Below are 25,000 nucleotides of genomic sequence, written 5' to 3'. Positions count from 1 at the left end.
TTAATAATAATTAATTACATTAATAAAAATAATATATTAAGGAGCTGATGCACACTCGGCCAAGCATGCCTGTGAAACAACAATATCCTAGTCTAGCCTTTTCGTGTTCCTCCTTAATTGCAGTACAGTGAATAAACAAAGTAACAATTATTTTGTGGTATATATGACAGCAATAAATTGCCATGTAGTTAAATTCCCATCTGGCAAGGCTGTTGCCTAACAGGAGCCCGGTAGCCTGGGGCTCCCAAAGAATAGCTCTGGGCGCCTTAGTTTTTCACAGCAACACCTTTCACTTCATATGTTGGGCTCCTAAGTTCTCAGCGTTTAGCTCTGAGGGCCCCTTTAAAATTTTCTTGGGCAGCAGCCTTGCATCTGGTACTTTAAAGCCAATGGTAAAAATGGCATCTGAACAGTTTGCAATTATTACATCATAATGTGATCAGGCCTTAATTAAAAGGCAGAGATCTGTAAAAGACCAGGACAGGGTTCATACTCTTTTAAGCAATTCAAATTCCATGACTTTCCATGACTTTTTCCATGACCTTCTCTAGCTTTCCATGACCTTACATGTAAGTTTAGCTGTCACATAAGAAAATCTTCAAACTATCCTTACTTGAGGATATTACGCAGATCACATTTGAACAAATTTATTTAACAACCTCTTTCCACCCAACTCAGTAAAACTTTCGATTGTTGGATAGAAACTTGTCTTTATTCCATTTTATTCCTTGCTTTGACGCCGCAATGATTAATTTACCATTTATAATCAAAATTTTCCATGACTGACCATAAAATTCCATGACTTTCCAGGCCTGGAAAATGAAATTCTTAAATTCCATGACTTTCCAGGTTTTCCATGAGTCACCTGTACGAACCCTGAACTGGCTTCAATACAAAGAACACATCTTTCTTTAATGTAAGAAAAAACAGACAAGGGCCTTGTATCATGAAGAGGCGACCTTGCTTCTAGCCATTAACATGGTGTGTATGCAAACCTTTCCATGTAGTGTACATGAATGCATGTGACAGTATACTATATGTGGAGGAAGCTGAAAATGTACAATGTAGACTGAGATGCAACAGGAAACACTATTGTTGCCTGGTAAAAAAAATCTTACTTTGTCCTTCACCAAAAATCTCTCCAAAAATGCCAGAAAGTACACTACTTCCTGCCTTTGAGTTTGCTGACCAGGTTCGCAGAGAAGCTGATGCATTGTAATAATAAGTCATGTTGTCCTGTACTGCAGGAGAAGCTTCCTTGAAAGCATAGTACTCTGGTACAGTTGGCATAGCTACAATCTAAGTCACCAAGAAGAAATTAACAAAATTAATATTCATGGTTTTCATGTTGTACAGTACATGTGTATCACAAAAAAGTAAACCATTATATTTAATGAACAGTTTGTCTGTCATCATCTTACTATTACAGTAACTGGCAGGCATTCCATACCTCCCATATTAACAATAGATGACAAGGTTAATCTTACCCACATGACAACATCAATTCAGAAAAAGCCACTAAAAACAATTACATGTATACAGTGTATATTATTATTAGGAAAAGTGCCTATTGATTGCTTGGTACTGTCTACATGTATGTAGTTCATCAGAGAAAAACAATTGAGTGCTAAGACACCCAAAGTAATTTCCAGATGTTTTGAAGCATAATTATGATGATTCCATAATGAACTCTATAATTTTGGGTAAGACCTTTTCCCCAAATTGAGAATAATAGTAAATTATTGCTCAGCCATGCATGAAGCTTACATGTTGCCAATTATTTGTATTTTATCCTCTCTTTCAGTTACATGTCCAGTGTACATATAGCGTTTATTAAAGTATGAGGATTCCACACTGAACTCTATAGTTTTAGGCAAGATCTTTTTCTCAATAATTCAACTGCAGGGCATTGCTCTGCAGCCATGACAAAATTTGCCAAATAATAATGTACATGTATTTTATCTTCTTCTAATGCTGGTGGTGTTTAATCTCCATATTCTAATAATAACTATTAATGTTATGTGATTCATTCGTTGATTATGGTCAGGATAATTTTTGAATGGTTATCGCATAGATTAACTTTCAAATGCAGAATAATGAGATATACTGTTGTGTATAATACTCAGGATAATCCACTTTATGACTGCACGAGCAGAGAAAGAAATGTTAGTTTGCAAATCAAATATAAAATCATTTTAACTTGTTGAAACTCCCCAAAGTTGTCGTGTTTGCTTTTTGAGTGTCAAATATTTATGAGTCAATGAGTCAATGAGTCATGAGTCAATGAGTCAATGAGTCAACGAGTCAACGAGTTAGTGCAGTTAATTAAACCATAAAATGAAAGCTAAAATTTCAGAGAGTGCTTAGGCCTAATCACTGAAACGAGGGCTTAGGCTTAATCAACAAATTATTGCTACATGTATATTGACTGTGAGTCCATTGACTCATGACTCATGACTCATTGACTCATAAAACATGCGTTCTCTTGCTATTTATGAAGTGTGAGGAATCACTCCTACAGTGTACACGTAACTTAACTCAGTTAACTGCATTTAAAGTTCTTCATTTAATTATTTTTTTTTTACTATTGTAATACATGAAGGATATGTGACATGAAGATGTTAGTCCTGGTGAAAGAAGTGGATAGATGAACAAGTTTTTTTTATCATGGTGACTTGGGAATACTTGCAAAAAAAAAAAATCCAAGTCTCCTTTGAAGTACATGTAGACCGCGAGCAGTCTCTCCTTTGCTCTAGCTAAAAGCGTTGAAACAAACACGTACATTGAACTTTCAATATGGCTGAACCTGCGGGTCGCAAATACTGCGGGTACCAACACCCGCAGTATTTGCTAATTTGTATAACTTGTAATTATATTTTTAACAACTGGACCTTGTGAAAATTCTGTACAGTATCCTACATGTAACTGGCATAAAACAGAGGTAAATTTGACAATTTGCCCCAAGATTATAATTATAGAATGTACAGAAAGATGCAACTTACAGAGTCAACAAATATGTATGGATCTGGTTCTGCTCTGCGCCTCCTTGCACTAATAACTGCTGGTTGAGCATTCTGAAATGGGATTTCTAGGTTAACTCTGTACCGGCCAGCTAAGAAACACTGTTTTCCAAAATCATGGGCTTCATTTTCTGCTGCAACTGGACTACTCAGAATGTAAGGCTCATTGCTGTCAACTTGAGTTTCATTGTTGCAGGAAAAAGGAGCAAAGGCTGGTGAACGCAGCAAGGTATTTATCCTGATCAACGCCCATTCATAGCTTGTCTATAAAACATGAACAATTCAAACAATTTCAATTATGGCGATTATAATCACACAGCTGTATTTGCCATCAATAACAATAAGTCTGATCTGCTAAGTTAAATATGACTGTACAGTCATGTTTATAGTTGGATTTCAAGTTTAAAGACTCTCTGTCTAGCTAGATGCACCATGCGCAGACATGGAGATTTCGTATGATATGAATCCTCCATTCCTCCGTCTGTGCCTTTTTCCTTCTTGAAATCGTTTGTTATTGTAGACATCCATCAGGATTTGTTCTTACATGTACTCAGTGCTTCTTATTACAGTTACCTTATGATCATGGTAGTTTAACGGGGACAGATATTTTGTTGTCAAGTGCAATTTGAAAGCGTTTCAATGTTACTTCACACTGAATGAAAACATACACAAAGGCGCGTAAAGCATCTCGGTAGACAGAGAGTCTTTAAAATTAATACATGTACATTGCAAATAAATAATTATTGTCACGTAATCCAGTTCTCCAAAACTTCATATCACAAAACGTCCAGAAGTCACCATTAATACATTGTAAACATTACTGTAAATCAGTTTGTGGTGTCAAAATATTTGTAGATGAGACCCAAGCATCTCACAGCTCAAGTGAGAGGCAGTTTGTGAAGTTTGTATTAAGTAATGGTCCGGCTAAGAAGCAGGTAGCCCAGCGGCAAAAGTACTTAGAAGCTGCTGCTCCAATCGAGGCATCTGATTGGCTAATATTGGAAAATGTCGAAAAAAGATGAGAAAAAAATGAAAAAAAAGCCTTTTTTGGATTTCTTCTTCCCCATGCCCTTGATCTCTGTCTCTCGGCCAAATTTGGGCATTGTTCTATGCGCCATTCGCCAATCGGCAAATGGCGCATAGAATCTTGACGATATTTACAAACATAGTTTTTGAACGCATAATGATTTGTTCTACGAAACAGAATCTAATTTTTTAGACGGCAAGTCGATTACATTTTTCATTGAAATTCAAATTTCGCGCTTTTAGCTGCTTACACCAATGGGAACAGCCGAACTTAATTTGATTAAAAATGTTGGCACATTTTAACTAACCGACGCTATTGCCGCGGGCTATTGTTTTTCTGCCTGCTTCTTAGCCAGACCATTACTTAAATTGGGAATTTCATTACGTGTCAATGAAATTGCAAACTTTGAAATGAAAGGGGTTTGGGAAATGCACTGTAACAACCATTATGAAAGACCCTAGATGTCAGGTGCACTTTCAAGCAGCTACCATGTATGTCAAAGTATTTGGAGTGTGCAGGGGAAAAGCTTACTTAGTATAATCAAGACTGACTTACATTTGTAAACCAAAAAATGTTATACATCTACATGTAATAATTAATGAAGTTCCCTCCACACTGATAAAAAATATCAAATGAATACATCACAAACAAAATGACCCCTTTTTCCAGGCAAGCTATTGTAAATTTGAAAAACTTAGGTCAGGTTGCCTTTTTCAAGATAACTAACAATGCTATTTACATGTATTTTCAATCATTATCAGTTTATTTGTTCGTCCATTAATCTCTTGCTTCAATAAATTGTTAATTGTCTTTATTTTTTTGTCATTTTACAGTTTTAGCAGTTACAGTAAGGACACTTGAACCGTGAACACTTGACATTTTTGTGTACATTGTTTTTTTCGACGACGAAGAAATTAAGGGTCTTCTTATGATGTATAGTGTTGCATGTATAGCATTTTGTAAGTGTAAAGACATTAAATAATCTTGTCAAAACGACGAGCCCACATTCTATAGTCACTAAAAAAATGTACAAAAAAATATCAAGTGTTCATGGTTCGAGTGTCCTCACTGTAAATGCGCTGTTCCATTCCACTAATTAAAGATAATATATTTTTTTTTCTAGTGTTAATAAATTATTCATTTATCTTGTCAAAATCACGTGACTCATTAAACCATAGTTTAAACCATCTGAGGATCGTTGACCACGGGGAAGAGAGGTGGGTTTTACTCTCTTTAACGTAGAAACAAAGTTGGCAAAATAATGATCTCACCTTGTACCGCAAAATCAAATTATAGAATCCTGTTTTAGGTAAATCAACTGTGAACTGTAGCACTGTTGGAGTAGCATTATTGGTACCCTCTTTCAGATCCACGCCCACCACAAGAATGTTGTCTCCAGCTGCATTTACAATGGTCATGTGGTTAATTCTTTTTTCTGGGGGCTGCAAAAGAGGAAATTAAATATTAGGTCACATGAGAGTCACGCAATACTTTCCCTACTTGCAGGAAAATACACATGTACCTTAATAAGTTTCAACAATAATGGTATCTCAGGACATAAATGTATCTTAAAAGGATAAAGTGTATCAGATCACTCACTGGAAGCTGTCAAAAATGATATAATAGACAGTATGGCTGCTATTATTTATTAAACAAAAGAGACCTGTTGGATCATTTTATTATAATTATTACCAAATCAGAATAAATTATACTACATGTACATGCACATGTACAGTATACTTAGTAGGTAAACCAATCAGAAAATTACTTACAGAATACGTGTAGAGCGGTTATCAATTGAGTGTCAAAAGTAATTGGCAAATTACTTTGGTGTTGCATTACTTCACTCAGTGATTGGTTCAAAATTCTCACGCCACTTTTTCAACCAATCAGAAGTGAAAGCAAAGCCAAAACCAAAACCAATCATGGCTCGTATGTGCACATTTTCCTGCGCTTTGTGTCGGCTATGTGTAATTACTTTGAGTTTTGATTGGTTTACTTGATTGTCTCCATCCTTTCTGATTGGCCAAAGTAATTACTTTGGTTTTGGTTTTACGACACTGACATTTGAAAACCACTCTATCATATCAATTACAGACGGAAAAGATTCGTAAATGGGCCAATGACATGAGGTGTGCCTGATCTTTGCCTTGTAAGACAAACCACAACACCAGGAACTCCATGCCTTACTATTTGCAAATAGTTTGTGGGTTCGTTTTTACGTCCCACAGGTTTATGAACATTGAAGGGTTGACTGAGACAGGGCCTACGGTTTATCATCCTTATTCTGGAAGACCATGGAAAGTCTAACCATTTGCAGTAGCAATACAAATTAAAGGCAGCACTTTCTCCTCAGTTCCAGTTTAAGACCTTGAGTGTTGGTCTGGTCAGAACTTTTGATCCTGCGACCTCCCGCACAGTTAAGTCCCATTCTTAACCAACTAATATAAGCCAACTGATTTGCAGTTTATAATCATGCTAATTGTTCCACTCTTAAATTATTGTTAGCACTTACAACAACAGCCATGGCATCCTCTGCTTCAAACGTCATAAAATCTACACTTGGCACAAAGAAACCTGACTCTATCTCATCACATTTATCCCCTGAGAACCTTGGGCGACAGTAACATTGCCCAGTCGATGAACAAGACTTGTTTACTGAACCAGCCATGTCACAGTTGCACGCAGTACAGCCTGGGTTTTGTGCAGTCAAGCCAAAGAAACCATCCTATACAAACAGTGGTTGACAAAAAATAGTTTAATACTGCAATATGCATGGATCCAATTAAGTATAAAAATGAGTTCTACTTGAAAAGGAAATTCAATGTTAATGTTACCTATTAGGATAGCTCAGTATGGCATTAGAAATGGGAAGAGGTATATCATAATTACAGTGTTTATTAATTTTTTATAATAAGGAGAATGCCACTGGCAGCATGCCCAACATTCACATGACAATAAACTATTATAATTTTTTATAAATTATTGCAATAATTGTACATATACATGTATAATGTCATTTATTATAATACCTGAGCCCAAGAATAATTTATTGTCACATGAATGGACCTGTAGTGAACACACTCACGTTTTCAGTATTGCAGCTTACCAGTAAAGAATTAATAACATAAGTAATGAAAATTTGATATTGGATAGTCTTCAAGTGATTTTAGGAGCATTATTCTGAAGTCCCGACTGATCAATAATTTGCACGATACCTTTTATATTATAAATGAAAATTATCGTCTGATTATAAACATTCAAAATAATACAACATTGCTTACTGATGGTATTAACTTCACTTAAATTTATGTAATGATCAATAAAGGCATTGGAACTCCCAAGGAAAACTCAGTAGAGAATCATGAATTGTGTAGAATCCGGGGTTCAAAACAATGAGGTCACATTACATGTTAATTACACTAATTACAAATTACTAAATTAAGTCAACATACATTGTAGATTCCTTAAGTAACTTTACCTGGCATTTATTGCATGTTCGTCCAGTCAGCAGTGGTTTACAAGGACACTGTCCATTGACCTTATCACACACATCCGATCCATTTATGGTTCCTGTTACATTGCATCGACAATCTAAGCAAGAGAATTGAGGAAGAATGATTTTCAAGCAAATGAAAAGTAAATAGTTCATGAAATTGCAATTGATGACATTTTCCATGATGCTAAATATACATACATGTAATTTAGGCAAAGTGAAAACCAAGCCAATGTAGCAGTTTTTACAGGGTTATTTGGCGGGCACTCCAGGGAGGTTTGCAGGGGCATTTGCCACATACTTTTAATTAGCTGGACCCTCCCTCTCATATTTTGGGGCGAATATACATATTTCCCCATACACACTCAGTCTGGTTTTTTGTTGAGTCAGTAACCTGTTGACGGGTGCATTGGAAGGGGGACTGTGGCTTGGATGCCATGGTGACCTTTCTGCTGATGAGAGTGCTGCCTCCTCTCCTGCGACCTTTACAGCACTTACCCTCCAATAAAGTGGCGTAGTGTTTTACATGCAACAACCCCTTTCACAAAATTAATACCATTGCAAACAGCTACTGTACAGTACCTTCACATCCTGCCTCGTTATTTGCTCTTAGGTTCCAATACGTATCCTTGCAAGTGTCACAAGCCCTTCCTGTCACATTAATCTTACAAGCACATTGTCCTGTGACACCATCACATGTAAGGCTGTCTGCTGAACTGTTCACACCAGGGACATGACATGCACATGCTAATGAAAGGAAGAAACTACTTTAGTCCAATGAAGGTGTGACTCTACATGTACTATCAATAAGGCACTGCTCGAAAGGGAAACAGAAACAAAAACAAACAACCGAAAAACAATAATTAAATATTAACTACTCGTGCCATGAAAATCAGGAAAGTGCAGAATGCGCCCAAAGTCTAGTTTCACTCCTTACCCTGGCCAACATTTTCTCTCTAATTCCTGCCTCACTAATTCAAATTCCACAAATTTGTAACTGTAAATTTACAGTCATAAACCAATGAAAAGTTAAGCTTGCTATACACGTAGTACAGTATACTATTATAGTACATGGTATAGATGAATTATTGGAATTTAATCATTGAATACTGTATGTGACAGTAACACTGAGTCAGGTGAGAAGGGCAGCAAATGAATAGAAAATGTTTGGGCCCAGTACTCCACAGTTTGTTGCAGACTTCTGAAGAAAAGTAAAAATTCAATGACTTGGAAGCTCATTTGCATGCACATTGACCCCACAGTAACGTCATACAGAAAACATCGTTTATTTGGCAAAACTAGCTGTGATGATCAATGACTTTACTCTACAGTTGTAAATGTACTTGCATTTTAACCTAGGAACCCAACATTGCCCTTGACATAAACCCTATCAATTGCTACAGCTGTATGTTATTTCTGTGATGCATTGGTTAATAATAGGATTAGTTCTATTCAGAGTTCCAAAGACCAATGCTGCACAAACTTCCAAGTCAAGCTGTGAACTTCCAACTTACAGAGACAAGTGTTAGCATCATCCATGGAAACCGCTGGATTGCGATAGAAAGATTGTTTGCAGAATTCACACCGATCTCCGTATGTGTTGTCTGTGCAGTTATCACACACTCCATATCCTTTGGTCTCGTTATAAGTACAGCGGTCAGAATGATTATAGCACTGGCAGGCTGTAAAAGATAATGCGGAATGAAATGACTGCAACCAAAAATATAACTACCATAAAAAAAATTAATACTCATGTATAGGTATTAGCGCTTTCCGAGCCAATGACCCAACAGGCCGGTGCTTATCCCCAGTTTCCGTAGCAATTTAAACAACTAGGAGTATTTTTAACTCCCCCCTGGATGGGATGCTAGTCCATCGCAGGGTTACGCCCCGCATTTCGCCGGTACCCATTTATACACCTGGGTGAAGAGAGGCACCGTACATGGGACCGGAGTAAAGTGACCAAGAACACAACACGATGTCCATGATGGCCAGGAGCCAAACACGGACCACTCGATCTGGAGTTGAGCACACTAACCACAAGGCTGTTGCCTAACAGGAGCCCGGTAGCCTGGGGCTCCCAAAGAATAGCTCTGGGCGCCTTAATTTTTCACAGCAACACCTTTCACTTCATATGTTGGGCTCCTAAGTTCTCAGCGTTTAGCTCTGAAGGCCCCTTTAAAATTTTCTTAGGCAGCAGCCTTGAACCATGAGGCCACTGCGCCTATTAAAGCGTGTATAAGCCGCATCTTTTGGCCAAAATGTTGGGCTCCATTGCTTTCAAAGGGAGTGAACTAGCTGGTATGGGGTTACAAATGGTCAAATGTCAACACTAAAAACCTTCAGTAAATAAAGATTTACAATATTCTTCAACCAATCACTTCACCATGTGCGAGAAAATACCATGCTATTCAGGAGAACTCGTGAAGCAAATGGCTGACTATTTTGTTGCCCTTTAGTACTTGCATGGTGTGGAGTGGTGTCAAGTCACAGAGATAGAAATAAACAATTAGGGTATTGTTTCATTGACATTGCAATAGTAGACTGAGATCGATTGTTGGTTTCATGACTTGAATGTTCACGGCCACAGAGATAAACAATGAGAAGTGTTCTTTTACCACAAAAAACAATTATTTTCTCTCAAAAAAGTACTGTATTAATAAAAATAATACCACGAAAACCATTTTATCTTTTTTCAAGGCTTACAGTGTATTGTTTTTCTAAAAATGTTTTCTCAGTGCATTAGCATGTTGATCAACTCTGCCCTTCTCAATCAAGGAACTATTTAACAACAGCATTGCGTTTAAACTACGTGAGACAAAATGACTTATCTTGAGGTGAAAAAGACATCTGCCTAAAGACTCGTGCTATGCGATTAATCAATGACAAAAAATTACTCATCCAATATCGCGTTAGATGAATACGTTTGCCCGTTGAGCTTACTGTTTCGATCACCATACATGTATGCTAGTTTAATGTTGTATTGCGGAGAAATGTTTGTCGATCACAGCTCGCGCACAATCTGTTCAACTACATTGTTACAGTTTAAAATTGTTTGATCATTTACACTGGGCTTTAGCCTTTAGCCGGTTGAAGTCCTAATTTTGATTTTGTGAGCTGAAGTTAGCTACATGTACCATGTAAGTAAGTTGTTTTTCTTCAAGCCTTTATTAATTAATAATTTTAATTAATGTATAGTTTAATCACGCTTTTGATCAGCATTCACTCTGATCATTCCGAAGCTTCCGATAACTTCAATCAGTTGCCTGTTAGGCGAAATTGCGATATCGCCAACTGACTCTCCAAATTGATTGGCAATTCTTACATCTACCAATATTCCGATGTCATTTCTGAAGAACAAAAATTCTGTTTTCTGATATTTGGAGATGGTCCCTTAGTTTTAAACTGTTGGTTGACAAGTTTGTGTTGTTTATATAGTCTGTTACTGATGTCAATCATGTCAATGCATAAAGGGAATGTAGTTACTGTTACGGTACTGTCATAGGAGTCTGGATCCTAAGCCGGCCACTACATCTTGAAGCTCAGGCCATAATGTAGCATGGCAGCCATGTACATGTATGTATTAGTAACAGCAAATATTGCCTAGTTTAAAAAGAATGCTTTCATTTCTCCTAGTTTTGGTTGCATCTTTGCATCACATTTTACTTGTCATTATTTAAATTTTGAATCTTATGAAAAAGTGACTTACTATTTCATCAGCATCAATAAGAAGGACAGGTTTAACTTGTTGCCTGACCTCAGGCGCAGGGTTCTCCTTATCAGGCGGTAACCGGTAAAATTTACCGCTTGTAAGAGCACTTATTTAACCGCCTGCAAACGCTCAGAAGTTGCTTATCCTTAGCAGAACGTCCAACATTAACCAAATGCCTTACTGGTTTGAAAAGGTCCCTTACAGTTGTGCTGAAAACTAGGGAGAACCCTGCAGACGGCCTAGGATGCCGCCAGTTGACGAGTAAAATCGTCTCACTGGCATAAACAGCCTGAGTTTCAATCCCTGATGAGCCAATGGGCTTAATATTCGGCAAACTGCTTGCTACCAGATCTGACAAACTGGTTGCTATTTGAAGGAATGCGATGTTATCAGGACCATTCTATTTGCAAGGTTGCTGGCCTAACGATCGCCCGGTCGCCTGGGGTGCCTTACATGCCAGCGCGGGCGACCAAGTTTCTGAATGAGTAGCCAGAACGGGCGCCTAACTTATCACAAGGTGATTCATCCTACTAGGCTTACTTTCTTGCTGGATATTAAACAATGAAAAAGCTATATGGTTGGAGAGATAGCAGCTAAGCAAATTCCACAAATAAACGACTCTTTGGCTTGTAAATATGTTATTATTAACATAACATTGCTGAGGGTTTTCGTAGCGTTACCTCCTGGTAGAGCACGGAGACTGGGTTGCAATGTGATTCCCAAATATGGAAAACCGACCTGATGATACGGCCCCTCTGAGTTTTATATTTACATACGTAAGGGCAGTTAAACTTGAGGAAAGTTACCCGACAAAGGAAACATGTTCATCCCATCTGCTCTCAAGCGACTTACTAGCAAAACGTAGTATGATATCATTTGTAATGTGATTTCTTAACCTTGGATTAAATACTGAAAGAAAAGTTTTGATGTCTGCACTATTGTACGTACAAAAATTTTAACGTGCCACACGTGCGAATCTCCTTTTTCCCGCGTTAATTGCTGAAGGTTTACGCAACAGGTAAGCAATACTTTTTTGTTTCTCGTGTCGTCATTCGGAAGTCGAGTAAACGTGGAAATTACGTAGTCATTTCAGTGATACAATTAAACATGCATTTCCGTGATACGATCGGATTGCGGAAGGTTCTTCCCTAACTCCAAATACCTGGATCTTTATGCACTTAAGACGAGGGATGAGCGACTCCGAGAACTTAAAAGAAGCTATTGTTAACAATAGAAGCTCTTGTTAACACTAATCCCGATTTATGTTCAAAACTAAAAAGCAAATATTGTCAACAAATAAAAATCAATCAGTCATTTTGAATTTTCAAGGAGCTGACACAAGATTTCGTGGCTCAGTCTCTAGTCCCATGTGCTCCACCAGACTTGATCGCTTGTAAAGTAATTGGAGATGGAAATTGCCACGCCATTTCCGGATCTTTGGTTAATTAATTAATTCTGGGCTCCTGAAAAGATCACTCGGGCTACTAACTTTTAATGTTGGAACCTTGAAGGGTTCCCAGAACATTTTCTTAGGCAGCAGCCTTCTATTTGACTAAACATTTATTTAATGTAGTTATAGCTGGATAAGGACCTTCACAAGCCTCTCTGAAGCGGTAGGGTTTGTTGTTGAATAGTGGCAAACATCTCTCACAATTGTGTCCATCAGTGTTTCTCTCACATTTGCACTTTGAAACATCCTACATAACAGCAAAAGATAACATCATTAGAAGGATATTAAGACTTTTAATAGTATTACTGTACATGTGACTGTATAATCCACCTCGTCATTACCTTTTCTAGTGAATACATGTACACTTTGGACAAAATGAAGTGCAGGTTTTATATAGACGAATGAGAGAAATGATCCTCTCACTTAATAGCTGGACAATTTAAGGTTACTGTATACCTTCAGATCTGCAATTTTCTTCAAATTTGGATTTTTCGGTTTAAGTAATGATCGATGGGATCTCTAAGGTAAAAAAGAAATTATTAAAAAAGATTAAATATTGGCAGAGAAATGACGGTTTTACGTTTTGGCCGGAAGTAAAAATTACCCGTCTGATTGACAGTTTTCGCGCTGTTTTCTCGAATCAATTTTTTCACTTGAAGCGTACACTTTAAAGAAATAAACCTCACAGGGAATTTGTCCGATTGCCCACATATTTTGACAGTGGCTAGCTAGGTTAACATATAAACAACAAAAATATGTCTGCGAATTTTTTATTTCAAAATATTGTTTCTCTGAGAGCGATTTTTGTACAAAAACTTCACATTTTTTAAATACTATTTCGAAAACATCCTATAACTTTTCACTGTATATAACTGAGTATGGCAAAACGCAGCACTTTTGGTAGGGAAACAGAGGAACAAAATAAAATAGCAAAAAGCAAAATTTGCTTTGACTTGTAGCTTTGAAAAGGTGATTCGGATGCTCGCATTTAGAGGTTGTGAAAATTCATTTCATTTCAAAATTCTTGATATGGTTTGATAGCCAGCTCTATAAGCTTTAATTTGATATAGGGGTTTAGGTATCTACAGTTTAAACCAGACGCGCTGCATCGCTCGGACGCGAAACACCCCTGAAGGTATAATTATGGTAACCTTTATTAAGCAATTATAGACACCTGAGAAATTCAAGTGGCTTCATGGGGATTCAAACCCATTAAATTAAAGTTCGAGGATCAGTTCTCTCATTTAACACTTTGACACGTACAGTTCATTGACAACAAGTGTAATATACAAACACCTGGACCCTTTCAAGTAATTAAACTTATACACTAAAGAATTGCGCTAGTGTGCAGAATTGCTTTGGAAGAATGTACATGTAATATCACTACCCCTTCTTAAATAACGCAGCAGTGCAAATTAAATGAGACAACATGTGCAACATTATCCCCAAATTCAAAACAGAAAAAGATTCAAGCCATGCAAGCACAGCCTTCTCAAAATCGGCCGGTCGACGGCTCAATGAGCCGCCTCCTCAGAAAGCTTGACAGTCTCCTTCCAGTCAGTAAATTTCATTCTCCATACATTTTATCTAGTACTAGAAGTCACTGGATATATTCTAACAGCTTGAATAAAGTGTGTTTGAAGAACAAATTCGTGTCTACAATATTTTTTTGCCTCGCGCACATGCAATGTTTATTTAACTAGCATTCCAGTATTTCTTATCAGGCTCCAAGCAAGTGTCAATTCCATATGTGAAAGTTCGTCACTTGAAATCCACCAGATTGCACTAAATTGCATTTGTGAATGTCTAAATTTGAAAAAATCCCAAGGGGAGCATGCCCCGAGACCCCCCTAGAAGCTTGCATCCTTTGGGCACTCGCTTGGGTGCCTTTAGCACCAAACCGTCTTTACCTTCCTTATGACCTGCTCCCGAAAAACATTTTGAGAAGGCTGCAAGCACAATTGCAGACAGAATGGGTATCTTAATTTTGGCAACCCCCATAAAGACAAGGTCCCCAGGCGCGATACCCTAAATTAAATATCCCTAAATTTGGGTGGGAGAGACTGTCTGCTTGGTGAATGAGACTCTTAATGAGAGTTCAGTGAATTAAAAGTGACCACTTTTAAAATTTTCATTCATGAATGTGTTCTCATGAGTGGAAACTATCAATTGCAATAAACTTAATTTTTTAGCATCTGATTGGATTATGAGCCACAAGAAGGAGTCCCAGTTATTAGGATTCTTATAACCTCCCATGTAGACATTCTTACTGGCTTCATCAATCAGTCCTCCCCCACGAATGTCTGCTGAAACAAAAAACCACTTGGACCGTTCAGCATCAGTTTCTCCTCCTTTCAAAGAAACCAATCAGCATTGACTCAATGTGTTGTAGATAGCCAATAACATGGTGCGAAATTATGCCAACTGGAAAATGACCTCTAATTGCTCCGTAATCTATGAATGGAAGTGGTTTACATTTCAGCAGACGTTCATGGGGGAGGAACGTGTGATGAAGCCCTAAAATGTCTGGGTATTCTTACTGCATAATATAAGGAACTTTTTGACATGCATGGCCATGAAATAGTGTACTCGTAAATGACTTGGATTATTTCTTACATCATCATGACACTCTGATGCTTGTCCATTGCAAAAGCAAGAGGCCAGTACATCCCACTCCTCCACAGAAAAATAAAAACTTCTTTTGAGAGAGTCTGAGATTTCATCTGGGTTAAATTGACCTGCTGTAAGAAACTTAACTAGCACAAGTTTGAGATTTGTTATCAGGAAGAACTCTAGTAGACTCTTGTCACTGAGCAGGACCTCACTTACAGATTCATCAAGTAATGGAGTGTAAGAGAGCTGGAAATAAAAGAGAAAGCGCAAAAAAGGTCAAAACGTTTGATCCAGTCCTCAATAAAGGTTAAGTTAAACCACCAGAAAAGGATGGAAGATTAGAGCACAGACTTGTTTTGTCCCTTTTCAATGCTTCAACCACCAAGAGTTCAAGTTTATTGTAGAAGTTAATACTTAATAATATTTTTACAATTAATCTCTATAAGAAAAATCAACATTAAAATACTTAGCTCTCATTAACCGAGAAGGAGGTCTGTATGGGAGAATCTTGGCCTCGGTCGTGTGTACAGACCGAACGCAATTAAATTGAAATTTAGACAACTACAACGTGTGGTTCAGCTGATTTCAGCTTCAAAGGTCTTCAACTGTCAACATTTCTAAATTTCTGTAACACAGGTACACATGTATAAAATTAATTATTTCTTACTTATAATAAAGTTCCAGGAGCGAGGGAGGTTCTGGTAAGTTGTGTCAGTTACAAGCTCACTTTTTTCAACTTTGTAATCACCCTCAAGCTTTATAAGGTTAACTAGTATTTCAGTTGAACTGGAATAATTCTGCATCATAAAATGAGCTTCAAAGATTCTGTTTTAAGTAATATAATGTAGTCAGTGTTGCTACATGTACATATGTAATCCAGACAGAGCACTGAAAGAGTATAGTCAACTTTTGGCATCTGTGTCCAAGAATTCAATGTTAAGTCAGCAAATTGAGAGGAAAATAACAAAGGCCAGAAATGGAAAGATCAAGGTGCCAATAATATCACATAAAATTTAACACATACATGTACCAAGTCAACAAATTACGAGATAAAATTGTCCATTTTTGCCATTAAACCTGTAGCTGCATTTCTGGACAGACAGTAAGTGATTACAATAGAATTTTGAAGAAAATGATACCTAGAGCTGTATGAGTCATTTAGCAGGGCATACCGTATTTACCCGTGTATAAGTCGACCTTTTATGGCCTTCATAATGAATGACAAAAGACTTCAAAACGATTGTAAGCAATTCCAGTTGAAATGAAAAAGGATTTGTCCAACTCTAAATGTTTAAGATACTCACAAGCACAAATATGAAATAGACACTGGAAATTTTCGTTTTCCAAAGGTGGAGAGCTCTAAAAGTCATTTCTGTTTCTTCGAATAAAACACGATCGTTCAACGGCTTAGTAACCTGGCGCAATACCTTGTGTTTGCGTGCAAGCATCATCACTCGTGTTGCGTGAAAATGCTGGTTGGTAATGAATGTTTTTCTTTGCACAAACCGGCAGATTTAAATGCTTTTGCAAACTTTGTATTGTTTGGTTTATGAGTTTTGTTTTGTTTGTCACTTGAGAAATTATAAGTCAAGGACCAATTAAATCTTGCACATTTTCGCATCGTTCGCAAGTTATTTTCAAAGATTGACTCCTTCTTCTCTGATGTTGCATTGTGCTTATTATATTTAGCCCTTTATCCTTGAACAACGAAACAGGTGAGTTTAAGGTTTACATGTTCGATTTTCTGAGAACTTTTTCGAAACTCAAGGACAAAATGCCCACATATACAACAGTTGCTGAACAACAAAACTACTAAGCGCTTGAGGCCCTGATTTTTTTGTGTATCCACATTTCCAGAAATCGAAGAATACAAGATTAGTGTCCCATGAACATTTAACAAAAGAAATGAAGAAATTGCATTTTTTGCCATCAAAAATGGGGGGTCAACTTATACATGGGATCGACTTATACATAGGTAAATACAGTATATAGCCGTACAGCCTGCTTAATCGAGTGGGAGATAATATATTTTATTATAAAAACACCTAGCCAATGAAATACCCAGTGAGCTTTCGCACGAAAACAAGATATCTTCACACGTGATTAAGTATTTCATTGGTGTTTATATAATAAATAGAATAATAATGCATGGCCGCTTGGAGAAACGAAATTTCTCTTCCCACTCGCAAAATATTTTTCAACACTCAAAGGGAATTTTAGTATTTCTGCACGGCCATGTAATATCCTCTATTTACATGTATACCTAGTTCAAATTAATAATAGTCGTTATTAAAATCAATTCGTCCCAATTCAAGTTTTAATTAGTTTGTATACTATAACATTATTTAGATTGACAGATATCTTGATTATCATTGTTATAAAAAATAGTAAGTAAACCTAACAGGTAACATTTAAATTACTTATGACTACATGCAAATAAATTATACCTGCATCAATGATACAATCACAGTGCATTTAACAAATGTCGAACTTTAGGCCCTAGTTGTTCAAAAGACGGATAACGCCATTTATAAATCATTATCTATTGGATTGCACAATTGGTTTCCCTGTAATGACTTATCCACTGGATAGTAATTTATCTGGCGGATATCCATTGTTTGAATAACTGGGGCCAGACCTTTAGGTGAATGAAAATTTAATAAATAAATACCATACTTTGGTTCACATGCAGCATGTTTAATTTCTTCTTTTTTAATGACGAAGGAATGGTGTTAGCTTAAAGCTAATACTAATAATAAACTTCTTTTTTTTTCCTGAAAAGGGGAATCTTTTACTAGTGGGAGGCTTGAGGCCACTGCACATGACGATTTTCTCTACCTGGTAATGTAATATTGCGAATTTGAAATCAATTAAATTAAAGACAGCGCCATGTTGTTATGACGAAAATTAACAGAGAAAAACATTTCCAAAATCATTTAAGATTTTTACGTCTGATAAGTGGCAACAATACGATAATAAGGGAATCCATGCACGGATTCATATGACGATGTTATTTACACAATGAAATTGATAGTTTGTGGAAAAATACAATGCAGTGGTACGATTATAATATTATTCCTAGAGGCAATCACATGTAACCAGAAACAGAAAATCTTCCAAAATTTGTGCTAAAATTATATTTAGTACTAGCACTTACGAGACAACGTACAATGTGCTTCAAAGCAAATCAAAGATACAGTGGTAAGTGAAATTTTCTTAGCGGACGATTGTGGAACGGCAATTCGACCCTTGGATACAACGAGGTTTGTAAACATTCTAAATCTGTTTCTAGGATTTTATGTATACAAAAGGTGAAAAAGGCTGGTATCTGGGATATTTTTTCATCTGGCTATCCAGAAAAGAAGAGGAAGCTCGCTAAAGCATGGCGCAAACCTTTGACCAACTGTACATGTAAAATTACAAACCAAGATTTTGCGTCTAATTGGCCAAATGTCAGCTAATATACATGTGCAGGTAATTTCAAACCTGAGGCATAACCACGAACACTCGCCAATAAAAAACAGAATAACCACAGAATAACCGATTCTAGGACAACAACAGTTGAAATCCAGTTCATCAAGCTCTTTATAGCTAGAATCATCCAGACAACGGAAATGCACCGATTCATTAATCGAATGAAAAATATAATTAACTTACTTGCTTATCAACATTGACTGCAGCATCGATCTTAAAACACTGAACCTTCAAAGCGTCTATCTCGTTTTCCCCGGTTTCTCGCATGTTGAAATACTCCGTACAATTCGTAGCAAAGAATATGAGAGGGCTGTAGCTTTCTCCGGAATCGTTCGACTTCAGAAAGTACATGGCGGATGGAAGCTCATGGTAAAAACTAACCACGGATCGATAAAGCAGCATATTTCTTCCGATGTCTAGCTGTAAGGAGACGGGGTACTCAAAGTTTTTCGATTTCCAAAACGAATCAAAAGAAGAATCGTGCACATTACTGGCAGGGTGTTTCAATGATTCATTATTCGCGTCACAAACTTTGTCACACTGCAAATTAAAGCAGTAGCTCTCAGGCGAAAGCTCACCACAAGTTGAATTCGCTGTCAAATTAAATTTCCCAGAAATGTCTTCAGGAGGTGGGTAACAAGGTCCTGTACTTAATGATGTCTGACAAAAAACAGTCTCAGTTGAAAACATTACGAGGAGGCATAAGAGAACGAAGTTCGAAATCCCGCAATTCGAACAACGTTGTGACATGAAGCGTCTTCGAGGGCGGCACATTTTCGTTCCAAAGTGCTATCTTTCCAACTTCATTGCTCGTTGATTACACCTCATATTTTCAGTTCAACTTAGCTCAAGCATCCAGTGTTCTCAGTCAGGTCGATCACTACATAAACATGCCGCATCCAGTCTTTTGGCTCGAAGCATTTGACTGCTTCAGTAAATTGAATGCAGAGTTATTTGACAGACATACCTAATGAGAATTGCAATCAAATCATACTTGTCCAAATTATATCAACTTTATTAGAGAGAAATAATTAACCTGTGATGCACATAAAGATTACAAAACTTTTAGGAACAATCTAAAACCAGTTTAAGACACAGAAAAATAGCAAAATAAATTTCATTTAGCTTGGACGAGAATATAAAGAATAGGGAACTGGGATTGCAAATCATATTCTTATTACTAAGCAAACGGTTGCCATAAATGCCTCACCGCCCTGCCGCTGCTAGGAAACCAAGTCAACATACATGTAAAAGTGCTGATACATTCTGAATCTTTCTCCTCCCTGGTCGGGGAGGAGAAGAGTTAGAGAAGAGATACAGAGATACGACAATGGGGGAGAAGAGAGATAGCCTGGATTCGAGGTTTGCCAAAGGCCGCAATTTTCCAAATTTCTTATTCCATGGAACAAGATCTTAACGGAAAAGATTTGCGGAAATTTAGCAGGTTGTCCCAAATTCAGGGGCACCCAACGACCAATTAAGTTGTTATAAAATGTATTATTATACCCCAGTTAATGAAAACAAATGTTATTAAGGCATTTTCAGGTGTTTTTCAATGTTGCTGGGAAAACATTAACTGTTCCTTTTTCCCAGCAAGACACACAAGAAATTTCCCAGCCAGCTAGATAAAATTGGTTGGTTTCCCAGCCAGCTGATCAAATTTATTTCCCAGCCAGGAATTCCGCGCGCTTTCAAATCCCTCGATCCAAAACGACCGAACAAAAGCGACAAAAGCGGAACAAAACAGGTTTTTTCCGCAAGCGCAATCACTCTGACCAGCCGTCGTATGTTTGTGACTACTCTCTGGGAGAGGGAAGGGGTTCTTTTTTTTTTTTTTTTCTTAGTTGTCCTAAGTGTTCAGAGTTTCTACAGCCAGCTCGGGTTGAAATGCTGGAAAAAGTCAGTAATTCCCAAGCAAAACCTCTATCAATAACAAAATTTCCCAGCCAGCTCATCGAAACACCTGTACTTTTGCCAGCCAGCAAGATTCCTCTGGGGAACAGATAATGTTAGGAACAGATTCGTTGGGTGCTCCTGCAAATTTTCAAAAATGTTTTCCGGAATTTCCAAGGACGTAAAAGGAACGACGTTCCTATTATTACCTGTATTATTATCGTTATTATTATTTTTAAATTGCACAGCCTAAGCTTTGATTTGTCAATTACTGAAGGACAACACCAGCTCCAGCGGCTCCGGCGCCAATGCGGACAATTCCGCCGGATCTCGCAACCCTCCAGTTTCCCCACGAAGAGATGGCGAAACAACAGAGGGGAAGAAATCAGGAAAAACAAGCGAATAGAGCAGGCGGTGTCAAAGAAGCAAATACTTCGACAAACGACAAGGACAGCTAAAACAACTAGAAGGTCCAAAAAGTTTACACTGGGTGGCCTGTGGTACGCATTACACAAAAAACAGAAGTCTCTGAATAGGGTGGTATTGAACTGCAGCGTTCCAGTTAATTACTGGGTCGGGATCTGCGTTTCATTTGTTTGTTTTATTTATTTTACTTTCACTGGGTTGCCAGTATGGCATACCCAGTCGGGCTCTGCGTTTCATTTGTTTGTTTTATTACTAGGTTGCCGTATGGCAATCCCAGTCGGAAAGTGGGTGGCACTTGTTCCGTGTCGGTAAAAGTCTTGCCTGTCACTCCCGTGCTAAGTGGTATCTTTGTACATAGAGCCTCCTGGGTTCTGCTCGTATTTTCTTAGGATAGAGAGGGTAGTGGAAATGCGTAGATTTCTCTGGTGGACACAATAGCATGATAAACTTAACCGGCAATGGCGTCGAAAGTCATGTAACGCGAATGGCGTTTTAGTGGATTTTTGAACAAAATATACCCTTATGAAGCTCAATAATGGCAAGTCATTTGGATACTGAACAAGACAGGCGGTGGAATCTTAAAAGCGCTTACCAAAGAAAAAGTTCCGGTGTGTATCCGTGAGTATTGGAACTACAAAGAAGAGTTAACAGTTCAAGATGGTGTCTTGTACAAAGGAATGAAAGTGATTGTCTCTGCTTCTATGAGATCTCAAATGATTGCAAGAACTCACTCCAGCCACCTTGGGCCTGATGCTTTTGTACGGCGAGCTCGTGATGTGCTATTGTGGCCAAGCATGGCAGACCAAATCAAAGATCAAGTTCAGAACTGTGAAGTTTGCAATGACTTCTTAGCTAGACAACAAAAGGAACCATTGATGACCCACAAGATCCCTGAAACCCCTTGGTCGAAGGTTGGTCAAGATCTCTTCACTCTCGGCGATGAGAACTATTTAGTGACTGTCGATTACTACAGTTATTATCTTGAGCTTGATATCCTATCAGACACTACTGCAGAATCAGTGATAAATGCAACCAAACGCCACTTTGCACGTCGCGGCATTGCTGACATGGTCACCGCTGTCCATAGTATTCAAGTGCACACTTTAGCAGGTTCGCTCGTGAATGGGAATTTCAGCACACTACCAGTTCACCATTACATAGCCAAAGCAATGGGAAAGCTGAGTCGGAAGTCAAAATCGCAAAGAATCTGTAAAGAAGGCAAAACGAGGTAACTAAGATCTCCAGATGTCCTTGCTCGAGTGGCGTAACACACCCGACAGTAATGGTTTAATTTAAGCCCAGTCCAAAAATTGATGTCTCGAAGGTCAAGGACCACCATTCCAACAACTGAAGCATTACTGAAGTCAGAGGAAATAGATGGAGAGTATGAAAACATTAAAAGGAAGAGACACAGCAGGCTAAAAAAGCATATGACAAGCATGCAAAACCATTGCCCGAGCTCCATGGAGGAGAACCAGTAAGGCTTCGGCTCGTAAACCCTAAAGCACCTTGGGAGAAAGGTTCATGTGTGGCAAAAATTGGACCACGTTCCTATCTTATTGAAACAGAGGGCGGAAACCTGTACAGACGGAATCGCAAGTTCATTCGTCAAGATCCTAGCCAAGAACTGGCCCCATCGGATAGCAGTGGCACGAATCTGCCTAGTCATGCAGAATCACCAACTGAGTCATTACCAGATACCAAGGCAGATTCTCCTTCAAAACAGGCACCAACAATGAGACAAACTCATGAAAGGCACCAGTCAAAGTCTAATACAGTTGAAGAGACTGTGACTTCAAAACCACAACAAGATGTTGTTACTCGAAGTGGCAGAACCAGTGTGCGCCCTTCCAGATTTGATGACTTTGTCATCTAGAGGCAATGAACTTTGAACTTTTGAAGTATAAGCACTTGAGAAGTGGTTGAGTTGCTGCTAAAGAACAATTTAAAAAAAAACAACCAAACATTTTAATTTTTGTTTCGTCTTGTTACCCCAGTTTTGCATGGTTCTTGATTTAACATTTTGTTTCTGTTACATGTTTCCCCATCATTCTTTTTAGTTGTCACAAAGGGAGATGTTACATGAAGTAATCTTAAGGGCTTTCCCAGAATGTTGTTTGTGTTACTCGTTTCCTTGAGTATTGCCACCTTTCATAGCGATAAACAGACGTGAGTTTTGTGGGTAACTTGGATAACGACCTAGAATCGTGTATATATTGTTTAAAAAAATGTCCTTTTTTTGTGAGACGAAAGTGTCGACTGACAGCCCTGAATTAATTTACTAGCTGTGGATTAACATTAGTGTTAAAAAATTAAGATTCAACGATAGATAGATAGATAAATAGATACATACATATAGATAGATAGATAGATAGATTCCCGTGAGCTGTTTTTGCCGATGACGTGGAAGAAACATGCTTCATAAACAGCGCAGTAGCCTTTTCCTCACTTAAACCATATTTTGTGGAATCAGAATGGGACCATTTTCATGGCTTTATTAAACGGTCATTGTTCACTGCTATCTATTTATCTTACTATTTTTATACTATTTTTATCTTATTCTCTCTAGTTACCAGTCTTGTTAATTTTATATATATCATATTTGAATTTGTTTAACCGTCACTTCTGAAGATGTATGTTGTAGCATGATAGAGCCAAGTTATACTTTGAGGTGATGTTTTCGTCGACCGTCGCCGTCGTAGATCTTAATAGGGAGCTTAAGTAAGCGCGTTTTTAAAACGCGGACGGCAACCGGAAGAGAACATTTCGCGTGCCAGGACAGTGGTATCTCCTAGATTTTTATACTAATCATCTCTAATGGAGAAAAGATACTTAGCACTATAAATGAGGTTGAGTGAAGACAAATTGAAAGGGAAAACAGGTCACTTCCGGTTGCCGTCCGCGTCTCAAAAACGCGCGCTGCGTGTTATGGGAACCTAAGATGACAAGCTATATCGCAAGCGGCAGATATCAGTGATCGAAGCTCAGACAGAGATTTGACCACATCACTTCGACAATGCTTAGCGCTCTTATAGTGTTTTCTCTTCTTCTTTTCAATTTGAATTTATCAGGTAAGAATTAGATCAGTATCAGATAGCTACAATCTCGGTCATAAATAGTTGTAACACTTCGCTTGAACAGCAAGTGAAGCGCATCAAAACTGTTAATAACGTACCCCTCCTCCTCCCTCCCATCAATAGAGACTTTAGGGAGCTTAAGAACGCATCCGTTCGGTATTTTTCGACCCTCGATGAAGAGCTGAACATCTTACATAGAAATATAGATTACTTCATGGTTGGTGAATGCGTACGATTTTTATTCACGAGTTGTGAAGGATCGCGTGAACGAACGAGTGAGCGAAGCAAACGAGTGAGTTTAAAGGGGCTAGGTCACGCTTTTTTAGGTAATTTTGTTTAATTTTGTTAATTATGAGCTCTAAACGTCATATTGGCAGAGCAAGAGTCTTTCATTTGCAAAATCACGGCCACATAACAACTGAGAATGAGTTTTAAGCTTTTTAAATGACATTTTGATATAGACTGATATAAATTTGAAAAAAGGTGGGCCGACGTTTTTCAAATTTACCCAAGCTCAATCCATTTCAATCCTCTCCAGTTTTGTCCATCCATGTCCCTTCTTGGCTTCCCTGTGTCCCTGTGTGTGCGCCACCCGCGCCAAAGTGCAACATCATATTAGCCAATCAAAAGGCTGATAAGACAATTTTTCACCAGTGAAAATAGCGATATAGCCAATCAGAGCGTCGATACGTCTTTTTTCACTAGTGAAAAAATTCGTATGACCAATCAGCTAGCTTCTCTAGCGCAAAGAGACTACGGTATTTTTTATCTCGATCCTTTCTGGAGAGTAAATCTCGGTACGTATATAATAA

General features: G+C 37.9%; 1 protein-coding gene across 1 annotated transcript in view; it reads right to left on the bottom strand.

The window, feature by feature from the left end:
* The window catches only part of LOC138029186 (laminin subunit gamma-1-like), a 45,617-nt gene extending 25,914 nt beyond the window's left edge, over positions 1–19,703 (bottom strand). Inside the window, exons 1-10 of the mRNA XM_068876895.1 lie at positions 18,976–19,703; positions 15,322–15,564; positions 12,847–12,952; positions 9,058–9,225; positions 8,126–8,290; positions 7,529–7,641; positions 6,563–6,775; positions 5,319–5,489; positions 3,003–3,284; positions 1,119–1,299 (exon numbers count right to left, since the gene is read on the bottom strand). Coding sequence (XP_068732996.1) covers positions 1,119–1,299; positions 3,003–3,284; positions 5,319–5,489; positions 6,563–6,775; positions 7,529–7,641; positions 8,126–8,290; positions 9,058–9,225; positions 12,847–12,952; positions 15,322–15,564; positions 18,976–19,566 — 2,233 coding nt within the window. The 5' untranslated portion in view covers positions 19,567–19,703. The remainder of the gene's footprint in view (positions 1–1,118; positions 1,300–3,002; positions 3,285–5,318; positions 5,490–6,562; positions 6,776–7,528; positions 7,642–8,125; positions 8,291–9,057; positions 9,226–12,846; positions 12,953–15,321; positions 15,565–18,975) is intronic.
* Between the last annotated feature and the right edge of the window lie 5,297 nt (positions 19,704–25,000).

This window comes from Montipora capricornis, chromosome 2 (genome assembly GCF_036669925.1).
Source record: "Montipora capricornis isolate CH-2021 chromosome 2, ASM3666992v2, whole genome shotgun sequence".
NCBI lineage: Eukaryota > Metazoa > Cnidaria > Anthozoa > Scleractinia > Acroporidae > Montipora > Montipora capricornis.
This window is presented reverse-complemented; position numbering and strand designations above follow the sequence as displayed.